At 36.1% G+C, this 25,509-nt stretch overlaps 1 protein-coding gene across 6 annotated transcripts in view; it reads left to right on the top strand.

Moving 5' to 3' along the window:
• The first annotated feature begins 1,530 nt into the window (after positions 1-1,530).
• Positions 1,531-25,509, top strand: part of LOC112055406 (probable sodium/potassium/calcium exchanger CG1090) — a 37,699-nt gene continuing 13,720 nt past the window's right edge. Inside the window, exons 1-7 of one of the 6 annotated variants that reach the window (XM_052888930.1) lie at positions 1,531-2,237; positions 21,261-21,438; positions 22,249-22,388; positions 23,152-23,262; positions 24,146-24,287; positions 24,555-24,665; positions 24,811-24,988. In XM_052888930.1, the coding sequence (XP_052744890.1) occupies positions 2,223-2,237; positions 21,261-21,438; positions 22,249-22,388; positions 23,152-23,262; positions 24,146-24,287; positions 24,555-24,665; positions 24,811-24,988 (875 nt within the window). In that variant the 5' untranslated portion in view covers positions 1,531-2,222. The other 5 variants (XM_052888931.1, XM_052888932.1, XM_052888933.1 and 2 more) reach the window with 5 other exon arrangements.

Here is a 25,509-nt window from a genome sequence, read left to right as displayed (position 1 = left end):
GCTTAGTCCACCACGCTGGCCCAATGCAGATTGGCAGACTTCACACTTTCGTATAATTTCAATTTCCATTGTAAAATTTTAAGTTCCTTTGTTTTATTAATATTAAATATCTTATTGTAATTATATTTAGCAATTAGTTTTAGATATAGTTTAGAAAACGAGCGTCGACTCGTCAACAAATTGCTTGTGCTGTTTGAAGAGAGAATAGAATATGATAATAATTGTTAAGTAATTTCAATAAATAAAAAAACACATAAACTAAGAAAATTCTCAGTTATGCAGGTTTCCTCACGATGTTTTTCCTTCACCGTTTGAGACACCTGATATTTAATTTTTCAAATGCACAAAACTAAAAAGTTGGAGGTGCATGCCCTGCCCCCCATAACCAAGAAGCGAAAATTAGAAAGATGTATGGGAATGACATTTGCTATCGACAGGTCACGTGATCAAGATCTGTCATTCCCATACATTTTTCTAGTTTTCGAAGCGTTAACGATCGTAGAAAGAGAATCAACGTGCGACTTGGCTCAGGAGCGCTTTCCAACCTACACCTTCCAGAATCGGAGACAGAGGTCATATCCACTGGGCTCTCTTTATACTCATTCCTTATTTTATCCATTCTTGTCACAGCACACATCCATCTCAACATACGCATTTCATTCACATGCATTCCTCTATTACCGCCCAACATTCTGATGCATAAGCTTCCTCTCTGGAAAAATATCTAAAGGTTTATGAGAAGTAAAGAGAAAGAGAAATATATTGTATAAAAGACTAGCGGATGCCCGCTACTTCGTCCGCGTGAAACTCGATGTAAACTTTCAACTACCCCTACCCTGCCCTACCCCTACCCTATCCCTACCCTACCCCTACCCTACCCTACCCTACCCCTACCCTACCCCTACCCTACCCCTACCCTACCACTACCCTACCCCTACCCCGTTTTCTAATTATTATTAATATGAACTTTATACAATAACAATTTACAAATTTTAGTTACAAATCATTTGTATGGGAAAAAGAAATGGGCTATTTTTAGGGTTTTTCCAGCAATAATTCTAATTTTTCTCGCCGTAAAAACCATCTTTGAACTTCAACGAACATTTTAAAAAAAGATTTGGCCAAATTGGTCCAGGCGTTGTTGAGTTATGCGCTTACCAACACATTTTGCGATTCATTTTTATATTATAGAAGAGAAATATATTGGAAAACTATTTTGTTTAACTATTTATAAAAAATATTTTGCGGCCTCCGTAGCGCAGTGGTATGCGCGGCTGGGCAAATTGAGATTTTCTTAATTCGTCCAGGTCTGGCTGGTGGGAGGCTTCGGCCGCTAGTTACCACCCTACCGGCAAAGACGTACCGCCAAGCGATTTAGCGTTCCGGTACGATGCCGTGTAGAAACCGAAAAGGGTATGGATTTTCATCCTCCTCCTAACAAGTTAGCCCGCTTCCATCTTAGACTGCATCATCACTTACCATCAGGTGAGATTGTAGTCAAGGGCTAACTTGTAAAGAATAAAAAAAAAAACTTATGTTAAGTAGGAATCCATATTCATATTATTAAAATAAAAGGGCACACGATTAATCACTATACTTGTCACTAGTATGCCGACGCCGACGTGTCTGTCTCAATTCTAGGACAATGATGGCATCCAATTTCCACCAAAATATCAATTGTAATATTTTACTGAAATATCTATTCTATATCACGGATTTAAGGTGTAATACGATTGCAGTGGGATTATGTTTGTGACCGATATGTTGGTGTAAATGAAATGATGCTTTAAACTATTGTAATAGGGTTGATTGTTGGATGAATGTGTGGTATATGTGGACATGAAAAGCCGCGCAGTCGCCCGTTTTCCACCGTCAGTCGGCTCTGTGGCGCCACTGTGCACGGTTGTGTTTAGGGGTACTTAAAAAGCCATTTCCCGTGATTCCCGTCAATTGTGCATAAAATCTACCCAGTCAATTCTCGCCTTCCACTTATCAGTATCTTCCATATTACCTATATTATAACTGTAATCGTATAGACAGTAGTTTCGCTTTATGTAGGTATAGGCTTAAAACAAATATCGAAATGTGCAAGATCTTATGAAAACCGGCAACGTCAGGGGCGCCAAACCATCGGTGTGTAAGTTACGTAACTGTTCCGGGAAAATCGATAGCTGGGCGTAAATAGCGACCTACGGTTGGAAACAGCTGGCCGGCAGCCAGCCATGATGCAGCCTTCGGTGAGTGGAACATTTCACTATTAATTAAAACTCTTTAATATTTTTTTTTAGAACAAAACTTTTGTTTTTAAACCTTTTTTTAATTAATATTTTAGTGTCCCATGTTATTGATTAACGATAAAAATTAATAGCCATTGATATGGGAACCGTATAGTGTATCCCTTTCGCACTTAGGTACACTACTAAATTTTACGTATTATACGTTCGTTCGATATTTATGACGTCATCCATCGTATTATACAAACTATATACACTGATGGATTAAAACTATCCGCTCGTCTTTTGTTATCTACAACTATTAAAACGTTTGAGACATAATGGAACATTTTCACAACGGAAGTAACGGATATAATACTAGTATATCTAAAAATCTTCAAGATGCACTAACAAAGGTTAGCAATTAAAAATGAATCTGAAAGCAATACCTAAAATGCTTGCTTGCTAACCATATCACCAAGATGTTCAACTGAAAATCCTAGATCTATCTAGATATTAATAAATCAAAGTATATCTAGCAAACATTTAAGATGTACTAATAAAGGTTAGCAATTGAAAATATGTCTGAAACCAGAAGGCCTAAGAAGCTTGGCAACAAAGATAGGTTTTATTTAATAGAGTTTTGTAGCACACACTTAAGCTACTAAAGTACAAATTTAATAAAATTTATTCAAGTTAAAGTCGTAATATTAAAAATCACTATTAAAAAACCATTCTTCTCGATGTGGGACTTTTGAAAGTCCAAGTAACGAAGGTTCAAAGTGAGATTCTCCTCACGATACGCACCGTCTCAAGGATTACTGTCTTCTGCATTCCTTGCAGTCAAGCGTAAGCTTTTTATGTGTTGGTTGAAACTTTTCACTATTAGATTATGACTGAAACGACTATCAGAACAATAGTACTTTAATCAAGATTAATTTATTAATATTATTGTTAATAATTTTGACTGCCTTCGTGGCGCAGTGGTTTGAGCGGTGGATTTACAAGGCGGAGGTCCTGGATTCGATCCCCGGCTGGGCCGATTGAGGGTTTCGGCTGGCGGAAGGCTTCGGCCGAGGCTAGTTATAACCCTACCGGCAAACATGTACCGCCAAGCGATTTCACGTTCCGGTACGACCTCGTGTAGAAACCCGAAAGGGGAAACTCCTAACAACTTAGCCTGCTTCCATCTTAGATTGCATCATCAATTAGGTGAGATTGTAGTCAAGTTCTAACTTGTAAAGAATAAAAAAATAAAGGTGCTTAAAAATAATAATCTTTGAAATATTTAATCTCAAAGCTTTAGCATCAGTATAATAAGATTACAACCTCAAGAAACACGATTAGAATGAGGATTAAAAACAGCTCAATTTATTAATTGAACATGAAAGGCAAAGAAAATATAGCGGGTTAGATAATATTAAGCGTGGGTGTATAATCACTAACTTCTTGACCGGACTGAGATTTTTCAGTGAAAATTTCTTAAAAAAAAAAGAAAAGCTCAGTATTTCATACATGATACAGGGCTCAAACCCAGGACCTGGATAAGTCTTCACAAGAATCTACTGAACTCTGTCAACATCACTAAAGGAAAAATCTTTTTAACAAAAAAGTTGAACCGACTTCAAAGATGCATGAATGATGCAATGCACTATGTCCTTTCTATTGATAGCTTTGAAGGCGGTGCTACGCCAAATAGGCTCTTGAATTTTTTTTTAAATAATTTATTTTTCTGTTTTTAGTGTGTCCTAGAATAGTGACAATAAATGCCACAGTAGGGGCAATTTCGTTCACTTATTTTAGTTATTTTGACTTTAACACAAATTACTAAGCCGATTGTCGTGAAAATTACTCGTAAATGGGACCAATCTAGAAGTAAAATCTTTAAAAAAAATATTTTCAAAATTAGTTATTAAATGACGAAGTTATGAGGTAACTAACATAAAAAATCCGGGAAATCCCATAATTTTATTGTCTTTTGATGTAATAGTAACTTTTTACCAAACGAGTTGTTGTGAAAAACTGAATGTGTGTCTGAGTGGATGTGTTTAAAAATTATAAAACCCTAAACTGTTCAGTGATGGGAATCGAAGCCAGGACCTACATAGTCAGAACCACAAAACCGCCGCCAGAGAGGCCGTCAAAAATACCGGAATAGACTGCCTATAATACGTTTTTATTACTTAAAAAAAAATAATTTATATTAAGTAGGCTTAGTATACAAGCACTTTTGATAAATTATCAAGTTTGACTATTCGTAAAGACTCTACCACTGGTACTTTTACTGACGTATACGCTAGCTATTACGTCATTCAAACATACAGTCGGCCCTGAAACCTGATATTGTCACCCTTTCCGCCATTTACATTAAACCTTGGCCTTTACTGTAACGGGAAAAGTGTTACCAATTTTCAGTATTTTCTGACCGGCTTTTTGAAGGACGGCGTATAAACGTTAATATCAACTGATGGGTACTATACTCAGACTAATTAGATAAAGACCTGCCTCGCAAGACATTATTTTTCTGTCAACGTATATGATCAACGATCTTATGCGATTATAAACACTGTCTCTAAAGAATCGATGTTTCATAGTTTACAATCGTGTCCGTCGGTTAAAAACCTCCGTAAAAATACCTTTTTGTGTAGTTATATGGTGTAAAAAACGAACAAAAACTGCTAGTTTAGTATAAACTATGTATGAAATCTAAGCTAGTTTTCCTTAGAAAATGGCAGAAAATTTGTTCGTGAATTTGGGTGCGATACTAGTCCTTATGTATTTAGTCTGAGGTACTATACCACAGAACACAAAGCACTTAAGTTACACTTATGTACTAGTGTTTTTCAGATAGCATGGTGACGGTGACAGTCGCCTGTATGACGTTCATAATACGTACTATTATCGTGATCGTAAACTTTCAAGAGTGAAACGAATGGTCACCCGCACCATCCTACATGAAACGAACTGTAAACAATTTCTTAATTACAAACTACTTGGAGTACAGATATTTTATCATCACCATTATCAACCCATATTCGGCTCACTGCTGAGCGAAGGGTTAAGCCAATAGTCCACCACGCTGGCTCAATGTGGATTAGCAGACTTGACACACGCAGAAAATTAAGAAAATTCTCTGGTATGCAGATTTCCTCACGATGTTTTTCCTTCACCGTTTGAGACACGTTATATTTAATTTCTAAAAATGCACAACTGAAAAGTTGTAGGTGCATGCCCCGGACCGAACCCAAACCCTCCGGAATCGAAGGCAGAAGTCATATCCACTGGGCTATCACTAGGGCATCAAGTTAACTTAATCCGGTGGCTGTATAAAACTCAAAACACGTTATCGAAAGGAATCCTCAGTTTATACATAAACACACACAAATACCCTTTTCACTCATCTCACCACTACATTCAAAGCTTTGTTTCAAGGACGTCTCTCAATAGATGGAGTAGAATCAAACAATATATACAAGATCGATGAGTACTGAACTGAACCCCCCTATCCAAGTGGCATGTCGATTTTCTTTCTACGATCGCTAACGCTTCGAAAACTAGAAAAATGTATGGGAACGACAGATCTTGATCACGTGACCTGTCGATAGCAAATGTCACACCCATACATCTTTTTAGTTTTCGAAGCGTAAGCAATCGTAGAAAGAGAATCGACGTACCACTTGGCTAAAGGGGCTGGACTGTTCTTCTGCTCTGATAACTGTGAATAGGATCCTTTTACGAACATTTACTTCACGATAAATTCTATATTTAATCTTCATTTACATACAATTACGAAGATAATTCTCTACCTGAACAAGCGAGAGCGTGGGTGTTTAGCCAACGTTCAATATTCGCTTTGCGAGTGAGTTCACAAAGTCACTAATTAGGAGAGATATCGGTGAGAGTTCGTGACATTTAAATTATTTGCTCGATCCTCGCGAAAATACAGAATAAGGAGCTTAACGATGTACTTAATGGTTGTAAGAGGATTAAAAAAATACAAACCAACCTTTGTGTGGTATTTTTATTATTTTGTACTCAATTATTAACGCTACACTTCAATGATACCTGTAAAAAGTAAAAAAATCTAAAAAAATAAAACCTTAACTATAGCAAAGATTAATGGACGAAGAAATGGTTTTTTTAAGTAAAAATTGTCGAACCAACACTTCTTGACACTTTTTTTAACACTTGACAAGTTTTAAATTGTTTATGCGTATTTTTTTTGAGACTTAAATATCCACAAATTATAATTTATTTAAATTAAACTTTTAAGTAACGTCTAAAAACGCTGTCCGTATACGTAATTTATCTGTGACATTACGTAATGCAAGCTTTGTTTACTAGTTTACTCGGTTTATTAAAAATAAAAAAAGGATTTTTAATAAAAAACTGAAAGGCGAGAACTAGTAAACAAAACTTGCTTGACGTAATGGTACAGATAATTTACGTTTACGAACAGCGTTTTCGAATTTTTGGCCGATAGTAATATCTGCTAAGAACGGATTATGCGACAGAGCCGGATTAAAGAGGTCTAAAAGCTCACTCACGGGCGTCCGCTAGTTATAATATATAATTAATATAAAACCTCATTTAAAGCAAATAAAAATCGTTAACTCAAACAATCTTACAGAAAAACCAATGAAAATTTCATTTACATCGATGTGCTTGTTACCAAAAGCCTTTCACGTCAGGACTACAAAAGGAGGCTTCGAACGCAGACTGAAAATGAGATTTATTCAAGCGCCTCTTCTTTTTATATGCACTTCTCAATCGAAGAGATCCGCGGATTGAACGTTGAATTTATTCATTCGGTCTCAAGGAAGTCCTTAATATTTATTTTCTTTTTAAAGGCTGAATTTTATAGATTTTTGTAAAATATCCGTTCTAGTTTTTGTTAAATTATTTAATTAAATAACAAATATTGTATTCCAGAATGCATAATTATATTGTTAATCTGTGTATTCTCAACAAATAATTAATAAATAAATAGAGAAATACGCTAGGCGTCCACAGATCCGCATCGTACGAATCGGACGCATCGCATCAAACGGATTTTAGATTGGTATAGAAAGTCATACAAGTGCGTCCACTGATCTACATCGTACGTGTCGGACGCATCGCATCAAATGGATTTTATTATTCTTTGTTTAGAATCATACAAGTGCTTCCACTGATTCGTATCATATGAATCGCATCGAACGGATTTTATCCACCGTAAAATTAAAAATCCCTTTGATGCGATGCGTCCGATACGTACGATGCGGAGCAGTGGATGCATATAATTAACATCATTACCAGAATATTTTAATAATTATATGTTGTGAGCCAACGCGTTTAAAAGTAGTGAATGAAATAGTACAACATTAAAATTAAATGAAATCAATGAGACCCTTGAGACTTACTCGATCACTTGATTCCGTGAATTCGAGTATATAGCCCGGTCAAATTAAACCAAAAAATAAGAGTAAAGTTACCTAAATTCCTACCAAGCTGAAAATCGGTAAGATTGTTTAAAATATCATTAAAAACAAAATTATTATGTAATTAATATATTATATAATTATTATTAATTAAAATATGATGATGATAGTAATTTATCTTCCAGTAACAGATCTACATAGCCGTCCCGTAATGACGTCACAAAAAGAAGCTTCATCGCATATTTATCATCTGTATAAGCTAGACATTAAACATGGCGTAAAATCTAGCCACAAAGTCGCCCTCATGTTTACCGAGCCGGTGACCTCGTTTCCGAGATTCGTAAACATATATACAATATATAGTTTGTGTAAAGCTAATTCGACAATCCGCATTTAGGTCGTTTGATGACGTGGACCTTGCCGCATCTCAGCCACTTTAGTAGTCAGTAGCTTCATGTAGTACCTTCAAACAGATATAGAAGAAGAGCTTAATAAATCTAGATCTTCGTGATTTTAAAAAGGCTGATAGTTTTTCAGGCAACTTCTGAGTTTGAGTGATGGCTTTTGGAGAAAGCACATCACTTACAATTGAGCTATTATCAAAAAATACTTTTATTTGGTTTTATTTTTTGGTTAAAAACAAAATAAGGCTCTCTTGAGATTTTCTTCCATGTCAATATTATGTGAAATGATTATCAATTTAAAATTTACTAGCAGACGCCACGTGGTTTCATTCATTTATAAAATATAGCCTATAGCACTAAGGGATAGTGTAGCTTCCAAACAGCAAAAGATTTTTTCAAATGGGTTCAGTAATTCCAGAGCCTATTCAAAACATACAAACAAACAATCAAGTGATTCCTCTTTATAATATTAGTATAGAAAACTACTTATATACTAACTATATTATGAGCTATATTTGTATATGCTCAGTAAACCTATTCAATAAAAAATATAAATAATAAATTAAAAAATATATGCATATACAGTACGTAGAAATTCTTACGCAGAAGTACGTAGAATCGATGTCAATAATTGGTAAAGTGCCCAGATGGCTGGCAGTATTGCCACGTTGCATGGAAATACTGATTCTCTAATCTAAATATAGGCCAGCCTTCTGGTCACAGAAGGCGTCGATTAATCGCTTAGTAATCGTTTTATAATTCTACTTTCTTAGCTTCGTCTAGATTAGTATTCGATGATTGTAGCTAGAAAAATAATGTTTCTAAAAGCCATTTCTAAAAGTAATTAGAACATAATTTCCTGGAAAGTGGCAAGGTCGAGGAAAATTGAATTTTCTCAGAGTTGTCGATAGAGAAGTTTTTCAATGTCAATCGTGACTTTCTTGAAACAAGCTTAGAGTGTAAGACTGAAGCGATTTCCAACAAATAAAGAAAAATAAATTATCTCGTCTCGTGCAAGCCTCTCACGTACATCCCGACACGTAATTTACAATGTTTCATCTTCAGTCACATTCAATTTTGTTAGCCGCTTGTTGGTGTTACTTAACTCAATAACGTTATAAAGAGTGTTGTTATTTGTACATCAGTTTACATCAGTATACATCAGTCATGCAAAATGTGGAAATTTTCGTTAATTTACTCGTTTTCGTATTGTTAAAACGTTAATATTTTTTCAAACGGATCCCTAAACAGTGGTTCCAGACCCACAACATTTTTTAAAGACCTATTTAACGATACCCTATATGAGATAAAAAAATAAAAAAATACATTTATGTGAGATACCCCAAAAATATTTTTCAAAGATTTTATTTTATGACTTTGTCGCCATTCTAGCATTAGAATCCCAACGTCCATTGTCTCTTCGAATTATATTCCCTGCCCATTGCCACTTCAACTATAGGTAAATTAGGTTGTGTAAAATTCGAGGTCAGAAAATACAATTATAACGTAATTAAGTTTATAATAACATAACATAGGCTAGCCGTCTTGAAGACGTGACTTGTCAAATAACTTTGCTCATAAAGCCTTCTAAATGAAGTGGAAACATCCCATTCGTTATGTAACCCAGACCCGAGTCTCAAGGCTGCCTATTAATGCCCGCTCAGATTCTGTAGATTTGGAACTTAATGGTTTGGTGAAGGGTGGTTTAGAGGAAAATTAAAGGCTCCTTTAAAATCTTTACATTACAAGCCGCGACCCGCAGTTTCAATCGCGTACTTTTTAGTCCCTTGGGAGTATGGGAATAAAATGTAGCATGCTTATATTACTTGCTGATAGTGTGACTTTCCGTAACGAAAAGTGTGACTAACAAAATTATATGAGACTGAAGATTGTAATTTTTTGAGATGAGACAATTTATTTTTCTTTAATTTTACTCTTTAAGCTTATCTCGAAAAATTGATGATTTTCAATGACAAATTTTCTCTATCAACATATATACAATCATACATAAAACATCTATACGTACAATGTACATACAATGTACGTACATACGGATCAATACGCATACGCTTTTTTTTTGTAAAGTGCTAATTTTTGTTAGAGTCAAGAGTCCCTGGAGTTAAATTCTCAGCCCAGAGTTGAGAAGTTGCTGGTTTTACGCATCAGTTGTTTGTAGAGCACGTTAAGTCAGTCTCGGACTCTCGGTCATAATCGAAGGGTCGTTCTGGTAGGCTGTTTTGGCCTGAGCGTATCAGTCCGTGTGCCTCCGAGATCGTAGGTTAAAAACTCAGAATACAAAAAAACACCAGAAGCCACGTTTAGATGTCATTATATAGCGCGCAGTGTGTACAAAAATTGTAGCAACATCCCGCACTCTTCGCACTTCCCACCCGCGTAATGTTGCTAGTACATGACGATTTTTCCTTATTTTGTGGTAAAAGTTTATAATGTTAGAAGGAAAACAATAAGTGTATAACTGTATAGTTCATCACATTAAATGTTAACTTATATGGTAAATTGACGGCCTCCGTAGCGCAGTGGTATGCGCGGTGGATTTAATGTGGGAGGCCCTGGGTTCGATCCCCGGCTGGGCCGATTGAGGTTTACTTAATGGGTCCAGGTCTAGCTGGTGGGAGGTGTTTTTCTGTATTCTGAGGTTAAAAAGCCCAGGTCAGATATCCGGGACTTTCATCGCTGCCGAAGACGCTGTGTAGCTTGTGTTTGTGTTGCCTGAAAAAATAAATTGTTATTATTGTAATGTTAATTAATAATAGGATAATCAATAATAATTTTATTTTTAATATAAAGATTTTATGCCTTATATTCAATTTATTTCACTTACTAAATACTAGACTACTTTTATATTTACCGCACGTAATGTCACCTTGACGTGTTTTGACATTTATATAACCATAGACAATTTATTATGTTTTATCTCTTCACGCTGTAGAAAAGCGATCGACATGAGTCGAAGCGTAGACTATCTTCGTCATCGTTTAGATTACAAGCATTTTAACTTGGCTAAGGCTGCTGGGAAGTATTATATCGGTCGTTGTGTCATCGTCTAGATCTACAATCAGCTGATTGGAGGTGCAGTTCTCTCAAACCTCAACCACTAGTTGGTTGAGTTGGGGCTCTCTCAAGATGAATTTTCAAGAGCTGTTCATAAAAGCTAGTTCATTTCTCATTACTTCTTTTTTTTATTTTTTAACAATATAAGTATAAAATACAAAACATTATTAAAAACTTATTTAAAAAATCCACCCTCCCGCTGCGGGACATTTGAGTGCCCAAGCAACCGGTGGTCAGGGCTCTAGAGTGAGGAACCTCCTCACAATACGCGCCGTCTCAAGAATCACTGCCTTCTGTATCCGACTCTTGATCCAACAGTTAAGCGAAAGCTTCTTAAGGTTTTGGTCGAAGCTTTTCGCTATAAGACCATTGACTGAAACAACTATCGGAACAATAATAGTTGACTCAACATTAGTTCATTATTCTTAGGATACGAATCCATCACAAATCACAATGGTCTTTGTAAGTGAGAGACGAAGTAGGCAATAGGATCAAGTTCCCCGAAGTCCTCGAGCCGAGTGCTAAAAGCCGCCGATGGACTATTGTGGGCTGACTCCGAGTGACGTCAGAGGGTCCTCGAGATGACATCCGATCCCGCTAATAAAGGGGAGATTTTCCTTGCCGATATTTTTACCACTAAATATTTATTGAAGGAAGCTAGTGAGCGAAATATGAGAGAAATATCTACTGATATTCTTCTTCTACAAGCTTTTAAGTTTAATCTATACTTATAATAAACTGAAAGTCAAATTCTATACATTGAAGTTATTTTGAAAATTTTTGTCGGATGGATTAAATTATCGATTTATTTTATATCTCTCTGTTTGTCCGTGTTTTTTTGTTGACCGGGCATCACGCTGAAACTACTAAATGAATTTTAGTAAAAGTTATAAAATATTTTTTTTCGCAAAAATTTAATCACAACGGGGTAAAACAGGGGTTGAAAGTGCATATGGAAAGTCCTTCATTATTCAAGTCACATTTGTAAAAATTGATATATAACTACCAGAAAAATACTAAAAAAATAATGTCATTCAAGAATTTTGCCAAAATTCTACCCCTAATGAGGCTTTAAATTTTTTGAGTATAAATCGTTCACGTTTTAGTTAGATTTCATAAAATGATTAGTAGACTATTTATTAAATAAAAAACATGCGAAAATGCATAATCTGAAATAGGGGTTGAAAGTTTACATCGAGCTTCACGCGGACGAAGTCTCGGGCGTCCGCTAGTCAATAATAACTAAAATTTAAATTTTAAATAAAAATATTTTATTTAAAATTTAAATTATGATGAGAATACTGTGTTGCGTTACGTCTTGATTTTTACAATACTTTCCAAATAATCGACTGTCTGTTTATTCCATCCGGCATGCTCTAAATGTTTTATGGAGTATTTTAATCTACTTTTTATTTCGATATTCTTACAGAAGTGGGATCTATAGGTTGGAATTATGGAGAAAAGAGTGTTTTCATAACGCAAAACGGAACGTAAAACCAAGTTTTCCGCTCATCAGATTAGACATATTATCAATAAGCGCCTGCAGCGTGAACCGGAGAGTACCTCTAAAGTATTGATCTGACACTTTTCTATACAACATGCTACACAATCGCCTGATGTTGCGCATCGATATTGGAAAACGAACTTTAACACTAGAGAATTAGGGTACAAAATAACTTTGATTACACAGTGATATTTTATACGGTAGTTGCTCATCTTACAACTTTAGTAGGACCAAACTTTCTTGCTTATGGCTCGGGTTGGACCTTCCTCATATTAGGGTAACTGGCTATTATAATTAAATATGAACATTATTAATTTCGTATAGTACTTGGAATAAGGATCCCAAATATACAAATTCAATAAAAAATTGTGAAAAATTAGAAAAGTGAACGCCAAGAACAGTGTCTGCCATTTCGTGACGTCATAGTATTAGTAAAGTTATCGATTTTTTGCTTTAAAACGATCTTAATGCATGCATTTCATGCACAGTTTTCCTGGTATCTCGTTAAATACAAACATGATACACTTTCGGTGTAAATATTAAAAATTATGGTTTTTAATAAAAATTTAAAAAGGCGAAATTAATCAGAACTATCTTATATAATACATTTAAATTGAACTTTTGATTAAACATCCGATAACGCTGACCGCCATGATAATATTTATAATACAGACTTTCTTGATGAGTACTGTTTACCAACAAAGAAATTAGAAATGAAGGTAGGAAACGCATTGAAAGTTTGGGAGTATGGGTCTATATTCAAATCAAATCGAAATCAAAAATCATTTATTTCAAGTAGGCTCAGTTTACAAGCACTTTTGACACGTCAGTTGACTATTTGTAAAGATTCTACCACCGGTTCGGAAGACAGGTTCTGCTGAGAAGATACCGGCAAGAAACTCAACAGTTGCTCTTTTCAAAAAGTCATACAGTATTGTATTTCAGTATTTTTACTACAGGTTAATCGGGATCAAGTAGTAATAGTGTAAGAAGTAGTTAATAGTATTTCGTAGTTCCGCAGCTATTACCCTTAGCTAAAGCCCGCGTTACAGTCATTAAACGTTTAACTTATAGGGCTTCTCTAATGTAGGTACTAGCCTACGCCCCGCAGTTTCATCCGAGTAGTTCCCGTTCCCATAACGATACGGGGATAAAATAAAGCTTATGATACTTACAAATAACGTGGCTTTCTGGTGGTACAAGAATTTTCAAAATTGGTTCAATTCATCCAGTGATTACCTCCTACAACACCACAAACTTTACCTTTTTATAATATTAGTGTGATATACTAATGTAATATAGAGGTAAAGAAAAAGGAGAAAGTTTGTGTGTAAGTGTAAATAATTATACTAATAAAAAAGAGTCGTGATAACCCAGTGGATATGCCTCCGATTCCGGGGGGTGTAGGTTTGAATCCTGTCCGGAACATACACCTCCAACTTTTAAGAAATTAAATATCTCGTATCTCAAACGGTGAAGAAAAAACATCGTGAGGAAACCTGCATACCTGAGAATTTTCTTAATTCTCAGCGTGTGTGAAGTCTGCCAATTGGGCCGGCGTGGTGGACTATTTAGCCTAACCCTTCTCATTATGAGAGGCGACTCTAGCTCAGCAGTGATTTAAATATGGGTTGATAATGATGATAATGACAAAAAAATATCATCTATTAAGATGATGAGAGAAGATGGTTGATTAATCACAAAATTTACTTAAATGCCTGTAAAGCCAGACTTTCTACATTTTACCGAAGTTCAAAAGTATAAATACACCTAGACACTGGAAAACACCCACGCTCATCACACAAATATTTTCATTCAGTTCTGGGAATCGAACTCACGGCCGTGTATGCAGAAAGCAGGGTCACTAGCCACTGTGACAACAAGTTAAATAACACAGACAACATTGCCCTCTAATAAAACATCTTTAATGTTCAAAATTTGACCTGTTACTGTTTTTTTATAAGTAAAGATATTTGATTAACTAAATAAAATCCACCTTCAAAAACAAAGATAAAACAAAGTTCATAGTTACACTATCTATACAAGTCAATGTGTATCTCGTGCGCACTAACTTGACAACTGACAAGACAAGACTAACTTGACAACTGACTGACTCTGGCTACCAAACATTTTTTTTTAATTCTCTACAAGTTAGCCCTTAACTACAAACTCACCTAGTGATGATGCAATCTAAGTTGGAAGCAGGCTAACTTGTTAGGAGGAGGATGAAAATCCACACCCCTTTAGGTTTTACACGACATCGTACCGGAACGCTAAATCGCTTGGCAGTACGTCTTTGTCGGTAGAGTGGTAACTAGCCACAGCCGAAGCATCCCACCAGCCAAAAACGCATAACCAAAAAAAAGCATAACCAAACAAACACAGTACAAACATCATTCGAGTTTCAAGTTATCCCGCACGAGTTGTACCGTGTAATATTATATTCGTCTTGCAGTAGTCCCACGCGCCGTGTAACGATAACCCCTCGGGGCTACTTTACGGTTGTTCAAACATTCAGAGCGGAATCCGCGCGCGCCCGATTTTATTGAATTACATGAGAGCCTTGTTTTAGCTTTAATACTAAAAATACTTGCTATCATTATATATAACGGGGAACAGACTAAATTCCACTTCTTATAACGGAGAAGCCGTAGCCTCAGAGCAGATTCTAAGCTTTACGTGCTTACGATGGCAGATACACAAAGTGACATTATCGATCATTACCGGAACGACCGCCTAACTTGCTAATACAGTTCTACCCTCTAACTACAATATTGATCAAGTATATATAGCGCTGATACTATCAGATGTAAACCAGGAGTAATTATTATATAGCAGAGAGTCAAGCACGAGCGGAATTACTGACTGGCAACCGCTAGTAGCAGGGTTAAAGACGTCGTTTATAAGCTTTACCATTAAAACTAAAATCAATTTTTTCCTCACAGCTCAGAAGGTATAAATACTAAACTTTGTTTGCGAATAGGTTAACTATAGGAGCGTGGAATTAACATTGTGTGTCGCGTTGAGTCCGAATGCGTTGAATGGTTATTTATGCCACTGTCATGTTATTATGGCCATTGTAGCACTAGTGATTTATATGCAATAAGGCGAAGCCAAATTGCACAATAAACAATACGAGTGCTGCAATGGCTAATTACGTGCAGTGGCAAACAATACTGATTCGACTACGCTGGGCATGATGTCCTCGATTTAGTCTCGGTCTGGACTTTGTCTCTTATAAGGAAGCCTGAATTGTAGCCAATGCCATGGAACTGTTTAAGAATTTTAAAAAAAATCCGCAGTAGCAGGGTTAAAGAAGTCTTTTACAACCGGTCAATGCTCTCCTTCCTCGCTCGTTTTGCCTCCCAGACAAGTAACTAACAATTCAATTGCCGGAATAAACGGATAACTCACCTATTAGCTTCTATATCATTATCACTATTTAATAAATGGAAGACGACTGTCCATTTCAAGAACGCGATTACAACTGAACTGCTCAACTAGCAGACTACAGTGGGGGCAGGGTACCCCACCTGTCAAGCGTACCGGCTACACGCCATTTTGAACGCAATGCTATTGGATGAGAGTCACGTTATCAACCTTTTACAATCGTATTTATTTAAACAGTAAATAATTATATACCAATGACATGAAGACTTGATTCTAATATTATCACAATAATTAACGTAGATTTTGCCGATAAAAAGAAACTCACTCACCGATATATATATTAATCAAAATAGTGTGGAAAGCTACATGCGTTAACACATTAGCACCGTGTCATATCAGGGAGACAGAATCAAAACCAGGAGCCGCAGCAGAAAAATTTTAAACCGGTGAGCGGCACAAGTATGCCTCTCTGACAAGAGTTACATATTCGTACCGTGGAACCGCAGTGCTAAAAAAAGGCTCCGAATCATTTCACCTTTCGGCTAGATGCCTCAACTGGTGAGAGAAGGGCTGGCTCATTTTTTGCGCAAAGGATCAGCCTGGCTGTCCAGCACGGAAATGCTGCCAGTATTTTTGCCACCATTCCACGTGGGCATGATTTGTATAGTTATTAGGATAAGTTAGCTTAAGTTCCTTCTTTCTCAATTAAAAAAAATATAATTAAAGAAAAATTTAAATAACATTATCTTTAGTATTTTTCTAGTAGTGCATCCCAATTCTTTACAATTAATGTAAGTTAAAACTTTAAGGACTTCCCGTACTAACTTCGAATCCAAAGTATCCTATAACCTTCTCCGTATTAGTATCTCAAATTGTGCCAAGTTTCATTTGAATTCATTCAGTAGTTTCAGCGTGATACCCTGTCAAGAACAGACAAATACGGATAAAAAATTAAAATTTTCTAAATATGTTCAATGTATAGAATTTGTTCTGTTACAGTTTTATAAGTATAGATAATTAGATAAAAATGACTACTCGCAACAATAACAAATTATTCACAATAATACAAAGTAATGAGATCAAATGTTATAAAGTACAATGAAACACGTATAGACATACAGATAGTCAGTTCAAATGTCAATGAGCATTATGTATAATATTTTAAAATGGTTTGTGGTATCTGATATTTAGGTTATCCATTCTTCCATAGTAATGTTATAAACTAGCAAGACCTCGCGGCTTTTTCTTCTTCACTTTCTAGTTGTAAAATTCTTTGTGAGTTTGGGAGTGTAGAGTTAATCCAACCTTCAAAAACTGTGAAGGTTGGATACAATCAATTTAGTATAGTGGGACGCTTGGGTATTCTTTCTATATATTGTATAGTTATTGCGTGATATGTAGGCTACGTATATTTTAACTGCATGGTTCGGTTTGTATATAATAATTTCCAAACATACTAATAAAATGTCGAAGGTCTGTAAAGACGGTGTACTAACGCTAGTTGAACGTGAAAACGTCAGAAAACACTGATGAAATGATTGCATTTTTCAAAAGAAAGTTTAATTATCGTATTTAAAACAATAAATAAATAAAATACTGTTCGTTTTTTCTAAAATACTGTTAAATAATTAACACCAGAATATATTTTATTTCTTGAATAAAAAGTTGGCAACCCTAGAGCGAGGGAACGGCGCATGACGTCATCTATTTTCGTTGTCATGTCAAAAACATGTTTCTGCTTTGCTATGATAACTAAGTACACGCGTTTTTGTTTTTACACACAAAACGCATGAATCTATCTATACTTATAATAAAACTGGTCGAATTCTATTCGAGATTTTACTTATACCATTTGTAACAACAAACGTTAGCGTGGCATAACAGGGCATAACTGATGACAGCGTCATTTAGAATCCATACTTATAATACGAATTATATACTTATTGTACAATCTATGTGTGTATGTATGTATGTTCTGTACATTGAAAATATTTTGAAAATTTTTGTTGGGGGGAATCATTATATAATCGATACTGAAGCTAAAAATATTTTTTGTCTGTCTGTCTGTCTGTCTGTCTGTCTGTCTGTCCCTGTTTTTTTTGTTATTCGGGCATCACGCTGGAATTACTGAATGACGGTTTAAAACCATAATCCGAAGCAGGTTATAGCAAAATAAAATTAAAAGGGGGAGAAATAGGAGTTGAAAGTTCGTATGGAAAGTCATTTATTTTTAGAGTTACAGTTTTAAAAATATGTTCATAAATCATAAAAAAAATGCGAAATATAAAGTAATTCAAATTTTTTAAAATTCAACCCCTAAAGTGGTGAAATAGGGCTTGAAAGTTTACATTGATTTCCACGCGGACGAAGTCGCGAGCGTCCGCTAGTTAAAACTAAAATCAATCCTTTCCTCACTTACCTACTCCAAAAAGTCTTCTCAGAGTCTTTATGGGTGCTTGAATAACGACAGACCAATTAGTCTCCCTGAACTTTTATCTTGGACGCATGTATTCATAGTTTCTTTTATCATGACCTAAAACAAAAGGCCAAGAGATAATACAATGCAAAACACATTTAGAATTGTGTGAGGCTGGATACTAGTGTAGTTTGCTTTAAGGTATGTAATGATTTGTGTATAAATAGAAATAAATAATATAAATAAATAAAAATGAATTGTTTAACTGTGGGACTGAATGTAAGAATAGTTTGTTTATGGTACGTAATTACGATTTTAATATTTCAATAGGAAGATCTTGTATAATCTTTAATAAATGAACATGAATCTAAATATATATAACTCAAAGGTGACTGATTGACTGACAAAGTGATCTATCAACGCACAGACAAATATATATATATGACGAAGGCATACCTTTAAAAAGGATTTTGATAAATTCTATCCCTAAGGGGATTAAATAGGGGATGAAAGTTTGTATGGAAAGTCCTTCATTTTTAGAGTTACAGTTTTATTAATTTGTTTATAAATTACAAAAATAAAATACAAAATATAATGTGATTCAAGAATTTTTAAAATTCAACCCCTAAAGTAATGTAATAGGGGTTGAAAGTTTACATTGTCCACGCGAATGAAGTCGCGGGCGTCCGCTAGTTATATATAATATTTTTATAATTAAAATTACATTAATAAAATGTAGAAGGTGAATTTTGCAACAAACTGACAAAAGTGCTCATTAATCATTAACGAAATTAACAGTTCTTTCGGATTAACTTGACACGAGGCTCTAATAATGTTTGTACTGTGTTTGTTTGGTAGCCAGGTGTAAAGTTAATGCGCACGAATTACTACTTATATATACTTTTGCTAAAACACAGAACAGAAAACGCAAGTTAACGCTTTCTAAAAAAGGTCAAACCTCAAACTATTGTTGTAAAATCTCTTTTCTTCTAATGAAGTTATTAACATAATACTGTATTTTTGGACATTTATTAGTTACTAGTGGACGCTCGCGACTTTGTTCGCGTGGAATTCAGTTTTTCTCAAATCCCACGGGATTTTTATGAAATGAAAAGTAGCCTAGTGTTAATCCAGAGGGAAAAGTAGCCTAGAGTTAATACATTTCAAATTTCAGCCAAAAAAGCCGCAACGTAAAGGAGGAACAAACATACACACACACAAACTTTCGCCTTAATAATATTAGTATTATTAAAGTACGTTTTAAAACGTTTTTGACAGTATGACAGTACCATGGGGGTGAAACTTCCGCACAGTTCGCTTACGTAAAATATTTTGTATGAAGTGCTGTCTTCCAGCGCTCACGGTACAAAAACTTAAGCGAAGTTTTCTCAGGCATAATATAGATGGCACGCATGAAGCACATTATTTGATTAAAATCACTCCTGTTCAGTCTATGAAAGTTTAAAAAAATATAGTTTCAAATATGACAGTTTAGCTGTCTTTGAATTTTTTCTGTTGTTGCTATAGTGATGTTTATGTTATGTCAATAAAAAGTCAGCACACAATCGGGATCAGAGTTTAATTTAAAGCATGGTGACAGTGGTGAACGAAAAATATTAAAATAAGATGTAATCGGTACAAATAAGTGTTTATAATGGGTATTACTTGTGGATTTGGTATGCATAGTGAATAATTAACCATGGAACATGCTCGACCACCATCGGAATTATGCTCAGAAGGCGGCCCGGTGTGTCGCGAAACGGCGTGGCGAAAATGTCGCCAGCAATTTTACGAATTCTTAAAGGTGATCAGTGGTTATTTATAATCATAAACGTCAATATTCATAGTTGGTGCACTAATGTTATCAGGCTGCTGAAGTGCATTAAGATATTTTCATAATCACAAAAGAAAAAATAAATCGTTGAATAATAAGAATCTTCTTTTCTTTCTTTGATTAAAAATCCTTGAATATTTGAAGGATTATTGCAATTTGTTTTCCTTATTTCTATATATTTATAAAATTTGGCTATTTTAAATATTTGGGTACATTAGTATTATATAGTGAAATAGGTGATTTTGTAAATATTATGTTTATGTTAAATTTTTTTCATTAATAATTCTTATATAAGAATTAAGGAAAACAAACAGCAATAGTCATACAACTAAAATATAGATTGTACTCGTAGAGAGAACGCCATCTATGGGTAGCCAATAAATCTAATTAGAATGCGCCATCTAGTGATCACGGTACATAACTTTTTTTAATCGAAATGAGAGTTGCGTATCTATCTCAATATATAATGTATCATCTATGGACAGTACGATGAATGATGTCAATCCGTCTTCATTAGTTTTCGGAGATTAATAAGTCTAATTTTCCACATATTTGGGGTAAAATTTCTTACAGCTTTTTGACCAAGCATGTGCTAGCCTTTCAGTAAACAAAACCAAATTAAGCTACGAGTATGTGAGCGTTTCTACCAAAGTTCAGCTCAACAATATTATTTTGACACTTACTTGGTTCAATTCCTACTTAACTGTAATTCCAGGTATAACCTAAACCTATTATCACTAATCTGCGGCATACCACAGCCTACTCTACTCAGGCTTTATAGTTGTACTACCGGAATACCGCAAGAAGTTTGTTTTTTGAGCAATGCCTTTAAAGAAGTAACCTTGCCTTTTAAGTAAGTACTTCTACGGCGTACAAACTGACCACATTTTCAGTTAGGTCATCTGTTAGGTCATTATATTTATTCAATTTTATACTGTAGTCGTTTGAAATGTTAGTGTTTTACATAATGTTGTTTCTACAACTGAATAACATGTTTGTTGTTACAGAGAATGCGGAAACCACGTCGGCACCGCTGGCTGACTCTGTCGGTGGTGATGATCGCCTACTCCGTGTTCCAAGCGGTGATGAGCACGCCGTCCGACCCGCCGGACAACCCGGACAAGCTGCCGGAGCCCACCGGACCAAACGTGCCTGACCTCACTAAGACTACGAATACACTAAAAGGTGAGTATCTTTCTATAGTGGTGATGATCGCCTACTCCGTGTTCCAAGCGGTGATAAACACGCCGTCCAACCCGCCGGACAACCCGGACAAGCTGTCGGAGCCCACCGGACCAAACGTGCCTGACCTCACTAAGACTACGAATACTCTAAAAGGTGAGTATCTTTTTAAAATGGTAATAATCGCTTGCTCCGTGTTCCAAGCGGTGATGAGCACGCCGTCCGACCCACCTGACAACCCGGATAAGCTGCCGGAGCCGGATCAAACGTGCCTGACTTCACCAAGACTACGAATACACTAAAAGGTGAGTATCTTTGTATAATGGTGATGATCGCCTACTCCGTGTTCCAAGCGGTGATGAGCACGCCGTCCAACCCGCCTGACAACCCAGACAAGCTGCCGGAGCCGGATCAAACGTGCCTGACCTCACCAAGACTACGAATACGAATGTTTCAGAAGATCCGTCTTTCGTTTCAATGTTATGTCTAAAAGGGCAGGATAATCGGAAAAGATTCAGGAACCCACTGGACTAAACGTGCCTGACCCCACTAAAACTAAAAATACACCTTTGATAATGTTACAAAAGACCTTCCGTTTTCGTTGCAATGCTGTTTCTAAACAATCCGATTTGAAGTATTGACAGTCCGGAAAAGTGCCTGAATAAAAGAACCTATTATAAATGGATTAAAAATTTGTCTCTTTTTACCCGACTGCGACGAAGCAGGTTAATTTGCTTAAATAATTCTATTATTCATAAAGAACTTAACAAAATCTGCATCTATTAAATTGAATAATCTTATTAATTTCGTTAGTATTAGCATCTGAAGCGACTCCAATCCTCACAAAAGAAGAGAGCACAAATGGAGCGGACGGCAAGAAGTCCATGAAGGGTTTCGAAATTGAACCTGAAGAAGGGGAAAAGAAGAAACAAAAAGACGCTGGATATGAAGATGTAAGTTATCTTAATAAGTAATACTAGTCAATAAATAAATTATTGTGATAGAATCTTATGAAAGGAGATGGTCCATTTGAGGTCCACTCTTGTAACCCCATATCATTAAAATTTAAAAAAAATAAAGAATTTTATTAAAATAAATTAAAGTGAATAAATCTAACTAAATAAAAAGAAATAAATAAAATAAAAACCCAAGTTTTTGAGTTATATCAAGATGGCGCCCTTACACTATGACATGACAATTGACAGCAACGTCAAAAAGACTATTGCATTGAAAATGTCATCAATACGCCATTCTTAACCATACTAGTGTTGCATTTCTTGGGAGAGAATGAATATTATTTCGAAAGAATTAAAGTAAGTAGATTTGTATAAACAAAAATAGTTAAAATTTTTATTTTCTTTTATTTCCGCCAGGGTACAACGACTGATCTGGGCTCCATACAATTTTGGACCATCTCCTTTGAATTAATTACTGAGATAGCTGTAGTGTTTCTACACTGTTTTAGGTCTATATCTGGAAAATACCTTACGTAGCAGTAAAGTACTCTTCTTTAAGACTAACTCTCATGTGTCTCGGATACTAATCGAACAAATGTATGTTAAATATGTCTCGTGAATAGCCTGGATTTAGATCAGAGATCGGAATATCCGAATTCACTTTGAGTTTTATTATATAAGTTTATCCGTAACTGCGTAACTGCGTAACCGCTTTAACATTCAAAATATTGATAATTTATATGAAAATTATGTTCGAAAGGGAGAAGACACGGTAGCAATTCGAGAAAATGAAAAAATAGAAGAAGAAGAAGAAGACGCCATTCCTACCGTTCATCCTCTACGGAACTGTACGCCGCCGGCCATTGAACAGGTAATTTCGAAAATTGGACCTCTGCTTCCGATTCCGGAGGGTGTGGGTTCAAATCGGGGCATGCACCTCCACCTTTTCAGTTGTGTGCATTTTAAGAAATTAAATATCTCTTGTCTCAAACGGTGAATAAAAAATATCGTGAGGAAACCTGCATACCAGGGAATTTTCTTAATTCTCTGCGTGTGTGAAGTCTACCAATCTACATTGGGCCAGCGTGGAGGACTATTGGCTTAACCCCTGTCATTCTGAGAGGAGACTCGAGCAGTGTGCTGAATCTGGGTTGGATAGGATGATGAATGTATATTGATATTTTCCGCAAATACAATTCTGTTCTCCAACGTTCCATTGTTTACAAACGTTGTTGATTCAACATCTTGGAATTCTCCCGTATCGGATTGAAGATGTTTTATATTATCGAACCTGAACTATTCGTTTATCCTGTCGCTTGCAGAAAATAATAGCTATTGAACTCGATTGTCATTTAATGGTTATCTATAAAAGATGTGCCACAAGGTCATTTTGTGTAAAAAAGGATATTTTAAAAGAAGATTTGTATAGGAAAACTGTAGGACCAGGAATGGCATCGCCACATACAGATTGTCAGGTTTTCGTCTACAAAAGCTGTTTATATTAGTTTCTGCGAAAGACTGAAACAATCGTTTAGTGCTTTTCAATGCTTTCGCTCTATTTTATTTATAAATAGAAAAAAAGAAAATAAATTTATTCAAATTTAAGTGTTACAAACAGTATCCTTCCCTAAAGACAGCATGTCTGTTTGTAACCCTTAAAAAAGAAAGGGTGTACAGCTCAGCATATGCCGTGTACTATATAACTATACAAGCATAATACACGGCGCTGATTTTCAGCTGACTTTTACTTTCAGTTCCCGCGTCCACTGATGGGTCAGACAGCGAGGAAACACGGCGGCCTCATCCTCCACATCCTGGTGGCGGTGTTCACTTTCATTGGGCTGGCTATCGTGTGTGACGAATACTTCGTCTCCAGCTTAGACAGGATTTGTGAAGGTGACAGTCAAAACACATATCATACTAAAATTTATATTATAAAAGCGAAAGTAGGTCTATCTGTCTGTTACCTTCTCATGTTTATACCGTAGAATCGATATTGCTGAACTTTAGTATAGAGATATATTGTACCTTGGAGAAGAACATGGCCTACTTTATATCGTGAAAATATAAATAGAAGGATATAACAAATTTTTGTAACAAATCTTTGTTTGGATTCTGTTGAGAGATTCTATTGAGTGGCTCTAACGTTCATTTTGTTTACAGAATTGAAACTAGCGCCGGATGTAGCGGGTGCCACGTTCATGGCAGCTGGTAGTTCAGCTCCTGAGCTGGCTACCGTCGTTATTGGTGTCTTCTGTGCACAGGATGACATTGGTCAGTATCTTAATATTTATTTATTCCATTCGAAATAGACCTCTATGTAATAGTAAATGTCACCCGATCAGCACCACCTCGTCCTCCTCGGTGTTAGTCATATCCAAGTACAAATCATCTGTAAATTGCATCAACTAAATCGCAGGTGTGTCCGGAGTGATCGGGTCCGCAGTGTTCAACATAATGTTCGTGATATCCGTGTGCGCGCTGTGTGCCGGCACCGTGTCGCACCTCAACTGGTGGCCGCTCTGCCGGGACTGCTTCTTCTACGCGCTCTCCATCCTCGTCATGCTGTGCACCATCGCCAATGGATACGTGTCCTGGTGAGTGATATTCGTGTGCCGGCACCGTGTCGCATCTCAACTGGTGGCCGCTCTGCCGGGACTGCTTCTTCTACGCGCTCTCCATCCTCGTCATGTTGTGCACCATCGCCAATGGATACGTGTCCTGGTGAGTGAGTCCTGCAAGGAGTATAGTCCATTATCAGGAGTAGCATTCTTCTTATTCTCAAGCGCTCATTCTTGGCAGAGTGGTCGTGGTTGCAGCGATGAGTGACGAATTCTGTGCAACGCTCGTCCACTTTTGGCGATTGGCTGCATTATAGGAACACTCCACCATGAATGATTGTGTAGCAGCCTTGACTAAATCCATCCAGCTGGTTGGAGATCGGCCTCTGGATCTTTTGCCTTCGACTTGATCCTGCACTACCAACCGCTCAATTGACTTGATGTGAACTTTAAAATCTGTAAAAGCACAGTCTGCGAAAGTCTTTCTTTATCTTTAGTTCCTTGAGAATGGAATGTTGGTTCTGAATGCTGTCCAAGGAACCAAAAGAAAGGTTTAA

Source organism: Bicyclus anynana, chromosome 24 (assembly GCF_947172395.1).
Source record: "Bicyclus anynana chromosome 24, ilBicAnyn1.1, whole genome shotgun sequence".
Taxonomy (NCBI): domain Eukaryota; kingdom Metazoa; phylum Arthropoda; class Insecta; order Lepidoptera; family Nymphalidae; genus Bicyclus; species Bicyclus anynana.
The sequence above is the reverse complement of the archived record's forward strand: the minus strand, read 5'-3'. Positions and strand labels throughout refer to the sequence as shown.